The 10,045-nt window shown below is 45.9% G+C and overlaps 1 protein-coding gene across 1 annotated transcript in view; it reads right to left on the reverse strand.

Moving 5' to 3' along the window:
- Nucleotides 1-1,769: 1,769 nt before the first annotated feature.
- PLEKHD1 (pleckstrin homology and coiled-coil domain containing D1) overlaps nucleotides 1,770-10,045 on the reverse strand; it is a 24,218-nt gene continuing 15,942 nt past the window's right edge. Inside the window, exons 6-10 of the mRNA XM_081168879.1 lie at nucleotides 10,023-10,042; nucleotides 9,564-9,696; nucleotides 8,603-8,747; nucleotides 8,238-8,387; nucleotides 1,770-7,611 (exon numbers count right to left, since the gene is read on the reverse strand). Of these exons, the coding sequence (XP_081025005.1) occupies nucleotides 7,457-7,611; nucleotides 8,238-8,387; nucleotides 8,603-8,747; nucleotides 9,564-9,696; nucleotides 10,023-10,042 (603 nt within the window). The 3' untranslated portion in view covers nucleotides 1,770-7,456. The remainder of the gene's footprint in view (nucleotides 7,612-8,237; nucleotides 8,388-8,602; nucleotides 8,748-9,563; nucleotides 9,697-10,022; nucleotides 10,043-10,045) is intronic.

Consider the following 10,045-nt stretch of genomic DNA (forward strand, 5'->3'; position numbering starts at 1 on the left):
ATCGCTACCTTCAGTGTGCAAAAGTATCTCACACTACTTTTGCAGCCTGAACCTAGGCATGTGGTGCAACAAACAGATTACAACAAGGAACAGTTCCATTACTTTTCGTTACAGCCCTATAAAAGGCCTGCAGGGGGTGGAAAGGGCTAAAATTGGGGTGGAGGAGTCAGCATGTGCCATTTGCAAGATCTCATTAAGGGCCTTTGAGCATTACATTCATTTGCATGGGATTGCAGCCTTGATTATTCTGGACTGAGTCTCTCAACACCAAGGGGTTATTCTCATTGTAACTCCACGGGCAGGTTGATGGACTTCTCTGTAAAAGCAAAAGCAAAATTAAGTCCAGATCTAAGAAGGGTCCAATGCCATTAGTATGTTACATACTTACGGATCTTCCCAAATGGTCCTTGCACCAACTGAAATAAACGCTGGATTGCAGCAATTTAATTTTATGACTTTATGCTGCCAAACATACGGCAAGGAGTAACACCAGTATCCTGTGACAATCACTAATTAGAAGGCGCGTTCATTTTTAAATGTGTGTGCGCGCTGGCATATGCTAAAAACAAATCTTGCTGAGAATAGGTAACAATTAGTTGTGTTTCTGACAGCATCTATGAAATACATGGCCTGGCTGATCCACTGGGATCCCTTCCAGATCTAGTTCTGTGACTAGGGCCCTCATTGTGAATTATTCTGAGACAAGACCCCTTAAGGCCTGGCCATAGACAATGGATAGCCTAGGACAGGGTGGCCCAGCCTCTCAGACTAAGTGGACTGCAAGAGTACTTCAACACAGAACCCACAGGCCACACGCTGAATTTCCATATCATTCACTAAATTGTTTGCAATATAGTTAATATTATTTAATACACAAAGTTAATATAGTTAATTAAATATATATGATGAAATACACCATTAATGGAATTAATACATTTATTTACTAAACAAATCAAATACACAAACTCAGGTGAGTCCCAGATAGATAGATAGATAGATAGATAGATAGATAGATAGCATAGATAGATAGCATGGAAATGTGGGAGAACCTGGGGCCAGGGTGTGTGTGAGAGAATCTGACCCCTGAAATCCCATCCAGGGAAGATCCAAGTGCACAGAACAGGAGTCAAATCAATCAGTCCTCAAACAATCCTCATCACTTCCCATCCTTCCCATGCAGCTGCAGTCCAGACTATCCCTCTTCTTGTACATCCTGGAGGGGATGGAGGGAAGAGGCAGAAAGTCACAGATCCAAGGTCCCCTTTCCTTATCTGTGTGTGTCTTTTGGATGTGAGAGATGTTAGAGGTGGAGGAAATAATAATGCACAACACCCAGCTTTATATGTCTTCTTTGAGACTCCAACCACTTTTGGGTAAAGGTAAAGGGACGCCTGACCATTAGGTCCAGTCGTGACCAACTCTGGGGTTGCCAGGTGTACAGCTGGTGTACAGCTTCCGGGTCATGTTGCCAGCATGACTAAACCACTTCTGGCGAACCACAGCAGCGCACGGAAACGCCGTTTACCTTCCCGCCAGAGTGGTACCTATTTATCTACTTGCACTTTGATGTGCTTTCGAACTGCTAGGTTGGCAGGAACTGGGACCGAGCAATGGGAGCTCACCCCATTGTGGGGATTCGAACCGCCGGCCTTCTGATCGGCAAGTCCTAGGCTCTGTGGTTTAACCCACAGCGCCACCCAGGTCCCACTTTGGGGTAGGGAGGTGCAATAGTAACATTGCCAGCAGGGTGTTCTAGGGCTATGATTTTTACAACAAATCACAGCGTATAGCTTTTCATTTGTACTGTTGCTGCATCACAGCACCATTAAAATCTCATGCATCTTTTCCCTGAAAGGACTTTGGCAAAATGACCCTGTTTGCTCCCAGCAGAGGTATTTCTATCTGACAGCTTTCAAAGATCTTTTGACTTGCCCCATCAACTCCAGGCTTTCTAAAGCATTCAGCAACCCCACCCCTCCATTCCCATTTGCCATCACTCACACAGTACTTCTCTTCCCTGTGGCAAGTGCACAGCCAAGACTCTTAAGGAAACACAATGAATAGGAAAAGGCTTCTTTCTTACTGCCAATTGCTCCCCTATTGACTCCCATGCCTAAAGGCAGCTTCTTCTCCTCCACTAGCTCTTTTGTAGCAGCCAGGAAGGCAGTCTACGCAGCTCTTCGTGTTCTAAACATTTGCTTTGTAAACATGCATGTGTTGTTGTTTTTTATGTACCAAGGAGAAGACGTGGAAGCATCTGGAACCAGAAGGCAGAAGTCAACTGTCTACAGAGCTGCCGTTCATGACTCGGGTTTCTTTGGGATAGACCCACACCCTACTTACAAGCCAATAAAAGCTGCACAGGTCAACTAGAAGCTCCATGAAGACACAGACCTTGGAACATTTAGGCCATCCTATGCACTGAAGAGATAGTAAAATAAAATTTAAAAATCCAACTTTCTACTACCTTGAAATCTGGAGCCAGTCTCTTATTCGAGGCTCAAAGAAATCCCACAGATATGGGTCTCTGTTCAGATAATGAGTCTTGATCCAGTCTTTTCTAACAATGATGAATTACCTTGCTTCATATATTACATGGGTAGGGAAACTAAGGCCCGTGGGCCTGATGCGGCCCAATCACCTTCTAAATCTGGCCCACGGACGGTCCAGGAATCAGCGTGTTTTTACATGAGTAGAATTTGTCATTTTATTTAAAATGCATCTCTGGGTTATTTGTGGGGCCTGCCTGGTGTTTTTACATGAGTAGAATGTGTGCTTTTATTTAAAATGCATTTCTGGGTTATTTGTGGGGCATAGGAATTTGTTCATATTTCCCCCCGAAATATAGTCTGGCCCACCACAAGGTCTGAGGGACAGTAGACCGGCCCCCTGTTGAAAAAGTTTGCTGACCCCTGATTACCTTGCCATCAAAGTCCAACAGGTGAGATGGGAGACCAAGTGTATTGTGCCAACAATCTCAGATATATTCAAGTGAATAATGGGGGATTACCAGAATTCCAACATGACTGTATTTTCCATCTGAAAATAGCATTGGGGAAAGGAAAACTTAGGGGAAACACTGCACGAAAACAACAACACAGCACCATTTTTCATGGATAAATCGGACAACTTTTAATTCATTTCCAAATACTTGGTGAGATTATTAGCTTCACATACAGCAATATCACACCAGGATCAACTGAGCCACTCTGTTCTTGACAATACTGTTACTTCATTTGTCACAAAATAAACACTGCACGGTAAAAACCTACGCTCCTGAGTATACCTTGGTTGGGCTGATATTAAATAATTCCACATTTACTCTAGAAACAGAGGAAGTTGTCTTATACTGAGGCTGGATCTAGACATGTCAAAGAAGCGATTCAGTTAAACGCGTTGCAAACTCACACGGGGGAATCTGGGAGGGAAAGATGGGACTCCACAGTGCCATCTGGTGTCACAGGGTTATATAACACTTTTTCTTTACCAGTTTAGCTGAGTCCAGAGTCAGCTTTCATCCACCTTACTCAGTAGATGGCAGTGAATCTCCAGGCAGCCCTACTTGGACCTCTACTGGGGAAAACATGTGCTATACCATGGGCAGGCAAACTAAGGCTCGTGGGCCTGATACAGCCCAATCGCCTTCTAAATTCGGCCCGCGGACAGTCCGGGAGTCAGCATGTTTTTACATGAGTAGAATGTGTCCTTTTATTTAAAATGCATCTCTGGGTTATTTGTGGGGCATAGGAATTTGTTCATTTCCCCCCCTCCAAAATATAGTCCAGTCCCCCACAAGGTCTGAGGGACAGTGGACTGGCCCCTTGCTGAAAAGGTTTGCTGACCCCTGTGCTATACCATGGAGCCTGACTCTTTATTCCCCTCACTCTTAGATGCTATAAATGATTTGCCCATGCCCCCCATTCCAGATGTTAAAACTGAAAATGAATGCATGTCTTTTCATAAGTGCCACAATTCAGGAGACGGTTGCATCACTTGGTTTCCTTTGCCATGAGGCAATAAGCCAAAGGAAAGTGGAATCAACACAGTGAAACTGTTGCAGAACCTAGGTTCCCGAATAGAGGTGTGTGCGTGCGTTCGTTCGTGCACATGTCATTCATGTAATCTGAAAACTAAACCAGACCAAACAAAGAATGTCTCAAATATTAATGGTCCAGGTTAGATTTCAGGACCATGTGTGGTGTAGGGAGCCAGTGTGGTGTAGTGGTTAAGAGCAGTGGACTTGTAATCTGGTGAACCGGGTTCGATTCCCCGCTCCTCCACATGCAGCTGCTGGGTGACCTTGGGCCAGTCACACTTCTCTGAAGTCTCTCAGCCCCACTCACCTCACAGAGTGATTGTTGTGGGGAGGAAGGGAAAGGAGAATGTTAGCCGCTTTGAGACTCCTTCGGGTAGTGATAAAGCGGGATATCAAATCCAAACTCCTCCTCCTCCTTCATTTTATATGCAGCAACTCCCACCTTCACTTCCTTGTTCACAGTAACCGCGCTTTGGCATGACCTTGAAACTACTTTGTGTTTTGTGAACTGCCCTGAGATCTTGTGACAAAGGGGCAGCCTACAAAAACAAACAAACAAACAAACAAACAAACAAATAGGTAAACTGGGGTCATCCCGGACCACAGCTGACCTTCAAACCAGAACCCAGTTCAAACCTTGCTTTCTAATTAGGGTTAGGGGTAACCACAGTTACTGCAGACCAGGAAACATCAGAGGGAATGGCTGTGGGCGGAGGGAGGAGCAAGGAGGGACAAACGGCATTCAAGCAGGCCTGGAGCTCAGGAGCCGAACGTTGAACAGACAGACAAAAGGATATGGGGCGTATGAGAGTACAAAGGTAAATTTGCATTCATTGCTCCTCCTACTTTAGCCTTTAGCCCTGGCTACCACAAATGCAGCTCTCAGGTTGAAAAAGATGCCCTCCCCCTGAAATAGACTGAACACATATTCTATTTCAAGTAAGGATGAGCTTGGGGGGAAATAACATCTCACACAGGTGAGAAACAATGGAAGGGAAGGGAAATCCCTCACAGGTATTGAGGTGACTGCATTTCTTGGTTCTTATGGAACAACTCCATCTGTTATTTATTAGTTACGAATTCACAGCTGGAACCAGCGTGGGAAAGTGGTCAGACTAGGGCCTGGACCAGTCCCTGCCTACCTTAGGGGCTCTTGTGGGGATTAAACGAGTCGAGGGGAAGAACCATGAGCTCTTGGGAGGAAAAGGTGGTTTATAAATGAAAGTCTGTCTCGCGGCAATTGCATTGTTACCAAAGGCCACTAGAGGGAGCCCATGCTCCTCCAATACAATAACTCGATAGTAACTTGTGGCTAGGATTGACTGAATTCAGAATCATAGAATTGAGGAGTTGATAGGGACACTGAGGGTCATCTAGTCCAACCCCCTCAATGCAGAAATCTCAACTAAAGCATCCATGACAGGTGGATATACAACCAATGAAGGAGAGCCCACCGCCTTCCAATGTAGTCTGTTCCACTGTCAAATAGCTCCTATTATCTTCCCCTAGACCAGTGGTTCCCAACCTTTTTTTGGCCATGCCCCACCTAAGCATCTTTAAAATCCTGACACCACCACCCCCCGTGACATATAATTCTTATTATTCAAAAAGTGAAGCCCTATTCATGTGGAGAAAGCCTAAAAGGCTATTAACGATTAATAACTCATTTTTGAATTGCCCCTCTTAAAAATCAAATTGGGAACCATGGCCCTAGACCCTCCATTTTTATTTTTTACTTTTGTTAGATAAGGAAACAAGTAAACCACTGAAGTTTGTGTAAGCAAGCTTTTGGGTCAGGCCTCCTTGCAGAACACTATGCTGCCATGCATTCCTAGCCACAGACACCAACAGCATTAGTGCAAGTTGAGGCCAGTGGTTGTGCAACTTAGTCACTACAATTGACCACTGGCTGCACACAAGCCCCTAAAACTTTTGAAAGGGCATAATCAAAGGGATTTTTCACTGTCTCTGAGCAAAGTTTCTGTAAAAAGCCAGTGGCAATTACTTACTTACTTATTTTTACATTTATATACCACTTCTTTCTTCCAAGTAGCTCAAGGTTCTCCTCCTCCCCCTTTCATCCTCACAACCACCCTGTGAGGTAGGTTAGGCTAAGAGATGGTGGCTGGCTGGCCTAGTGAGCTTCCCGGCTGAGTGGGGATCCAAACTCTGGTCTCCCAGGTCATAGGTCCAACACTCTAACCATTACACCATACTGGCTCCATACAGGAATGGAATCCAGAATTTGGCCTGCCTTCGACTTATTGCACGTGCAAATGAGTTTGACAAACCAAGGAGACTTCTCCCCCCTACTACACTTCTCTGCCTTCAAGAAAGAAAGAAATCCAGGAGGCATTTAACGGATTAGCAGCACAACATTATGAAAAGAGATTTATGAAAGGGCAAAGTCACGTTACAACCATCTGCCTAGGCTGACTTGCCTGATAGCTGGTGGCTACTCCAAGGTGCTGGGATGTGCAGGCCTCACCGACAGCAGAGTGTGTTCAGATGCTAATACTGTGTGCTTATTGAGGAAAGCCAGGAGGGGAGGGAGCCACCTGAATTTGAGCAATAAATAAGATGAGGTAAATTTTGCCGTTGGCTAGCAAGAAGCAGCCTTGGGAAAGCTACAAAGGTATCCTATTGTTTTAAAGAGCTTCAAAAGTGTAGCAATGTCTATCTGCTGCCGCCACCCTGCCCTGCTTGTGAATTTGTAAACAAACCCCATAAAAAGCCTGTTAAGTCTTCATACCTCTTGCCTTGCAAGAGAACCAACTCTGTGGAAGGCTGCCCTTGAAACGTCCTGCCACTCTGAGGAAGTGGGAAGCACAAAAATGGTATACGAGAAGCGTGTAGTTTTTGCAGCCAAAGCGGAATAAATACAGATAACTGTTTCCTAAGTTGCCACCCTCTGCTTAGGGGAACTGCCTGCACATAAGCTGAGGAGCGTTTTGGTCATACTTGCATATTCAACCAGAAACCCAAGGAAGCAGAATAGGAATATCATTCCTCTCACCACATTGAAAAAAAGACTCTCCTCTTGTGTAACTGGAGGTAAAACTAGTTCGAAAGGTTTGGCCAAACATTCTTTAAGAGTAAGCTGTGGTTTTGATTTGAGGCAAACTATGGAGTATTGACAAAGCACATCTAACTGGGATTCTCAGTTGATGGGATGGGGCAGCTGGCAGAAAAGTCATAACATGCTTGGCAAAACGGCTCCTCTCCCCTCAGGAATGGCGGCAAACCACAACCTCCACCAATGGAGAGTGTTCTAGTCACCGCCCATCATTCCCTCAGAAAGAGTGCACTGCCAGCGGGCATCTTAATCCCGCCTCCTCGTCGCAACAATTTGGTTTTTGGCCAAGTGGAATGGTGGCAAGCTGAGTTCGGACTCTCCCTCCCAAGAGAAGGAGCAAAAGTTCACTTTTTGTTGCCTGAGGAGGAGCTCTGGCGCGATATCATGATCTGATAGATGGTCTCCCGGAAGTGCTGGTCCTGAGTCAGCCTCTTGGCCGCTTGCTTCAGGTCTTCTATGCTCTCGGCCTCCGAATACATGAATGACTGGGACTGCCGCACTGAAAATGAAAACAGCACACAACACTTAGTGCCGGGAGAGAGCCACACCAGGCGAGGAATGGGGTTGTTGAATCTGGAAGCTATTATGATAAAGTTTGACCTAGGTGGTGTTTAGCAGAAATGACTGAGGGCTCGTCCACACAACTGCTTGTCCTGCCACTTTCCCCCGGGGAAACCTGCTGTTTACTGCTGAATCAGAAAAAACATCAACCGGTTTTTCTGAAGACTGGCAAATTTGTTCCAATTCATTTGTAAGCGGTGGGTTTTCCCAGGGAAAGCGGTGGGACACACGAAAAACTGCTCAGACACATGCCTAGGAAGCCCAAGACAAGCACAAAACCTCTTGGACTGATGCTTTCTAGGCAAGGGACAAGCGGAAGTGTGGCCTTGAGACCTCATTGTATGCATATAATTCAGTGCAAAGGGCAAAGAAGAAAGGTCAACTCACTCAGCCACAGGGGCTCACAGGCCCATCAGAGCCAGAGCATGCAAGGGAAAGGGGTGTCAGAGCTGGTCTTAGCAACTGCATCCAAGTGTTGTAAGGCAGGGCTCCTGCAAAACCTGCACTTGGCACCCCACAATGCAATCCCACAGGCCATAGGAGAATATGGGGAATAGCACCTACAGTCAAGCCAGGAGTTGCTGGATCTCCTGCGATGGAAACGGCAGCTTTTTATCCTGCGAGTGGCCGCCTTGTGGAGGTACACAGAGTTCTTCATGATCACGGGCATCTTGGCTTCCAATTCAGCATTTCGGATGCACTCTTCAAAGAATTCTGCAGGGAAGAGACACCCAAGGGACCCAGTTAATATGTGCCTTAGCCAGCCTCAGTTCAGGCAGATGTAGCATTTTGGAAAATCTCCTTGAGGAGATTCAATTCCGGCTGACGAGGATCAAAAGTAGGTTTCTGCTTTCAGTTGTTCATCTGGATTTTTGGGGCGATGGCACCGGACATGTTGGGGAAGGCAAGATAAATTATGGCTCGCTTACTTTTCAGATTGCTGACGTCGGCTTTCATTTTTTCCTCCTTCTCTTTGTTACGGTGCTTGCAGTTCAGGCCTTGCTCCAGGCTCTGCAGGGCCTCCTCAGCCTCCTGTAAACGCTTCTCCAGGTCCATGCGAACCTTCACCTCTGCCTGAGCAGGAAGGAAATCAGGCAGCCCTCAACCAACCAATAAAAATAACCCAGGGAAAGAAACAAAACACCAAAAGACAAACGTAAGCAAGGACTTCCTTCCTTCCTTCCTTCCTTCCTTCCTTCCTTCCTTCCTTCCTTCCTTCCGCGCTCTCTCTCTCTCTTTCCCTGTCCTCTTCTAAGGCACATCCGGGAACTTGTATGCTGTGACCTTTTATATTGCTATTATTGTGAAGTTCATGCGTTATGTGTGTAGGAATAGGCCATATAACTTTTTGAACAAAGAATATACCTTCAGCTGTTGGCAAGAGAGAGCGAAGGATAATGAGATTGTTTTCTGAGCCTAAAGCAGAAGCCAAATTGGTGTACAACTCTATGCTATCAGTAGGGATGGGTGAATCAGTCAATTTCAGTTTCTCTCAGTTTCTCGTTTTTCCAATCTTAAGTTCAGTTATGCAGATTTCCACATTAGCTTGTGATACATATATTTTCAAAAAGTCCTCATGAACATTTATCAGCATTTAAGTACAAATTTCTACAATTTTGCCCAATATACGCATATTTGCAAAGCAATTCCCCCAAATATAATGCATTGTTAATGTTATTTTCACTAATATATGCATTTTACCTTGGCTCAATATATGCATTTTTGTCACATTACTTGGGATTGCAACGTTCAGGGAAGAGTAGCTTCTCTGAATGGCTCACAGGATGGCTGTGTTTCAGTTCTCGTATGGTTTGGGAAAGGGCAAATTAGGTAGAGTCCCCTTTAATTGCAAGCTGATTCAGATCGAACTGAATCCCCAGCTATCAGTACCTTGAGATCTCGCTCGGTTTGCTGCTTCTCAGCGGTCAGCTCCGAGAGCGAATTCTGCAAGGCCTGTGACTGGGAAGAGTAGAACTCCCGCTCCTCCTCCAGAGCTCGGGAGCGTTCTTCATTCTCCTTCATCCTGCAAAGCAGCACCAGAGACACATTCAGCCGTTGTCCCCATTCCTCTGCCTCTTTTGTGTTTCTAGAGCTGCCAGGTTACCTTCAAATCCTTCCACGCGACAGAAGTGGCTCCTCTTTGGCCCATTCCCTCCTCTGCCCCCATTTTCCCACTCCCTCTCCTGCCCGTGGGATGACGCAAGATGGCGGGAGCCACAGAGTCAAGGGAGGAATGGATACAAAAAGCCACAGATGCCAAGTCGCCCGCTTCTTTCAACCATCAACCAGGTTGCGAACAGGGAATCCTGCCTGTTTGGAAGACTCTCCTCCCCACCCCCCACCCCTCACCTTTTCTCAGCCAGGAGTTTCTC

Source organism: Podarcis bocagei, assembly GCF_964188305.1.
Source record: "Podarcis bocagei genome assembly, chromosome: 1".
NCBI classification, from domain to species: domain Eukaryota; kingdom Metazoa; phylum Chordata; class Lepidosauria; order Squamata; family Lacertidae; genus Podarcis; species Podarcis bocagei.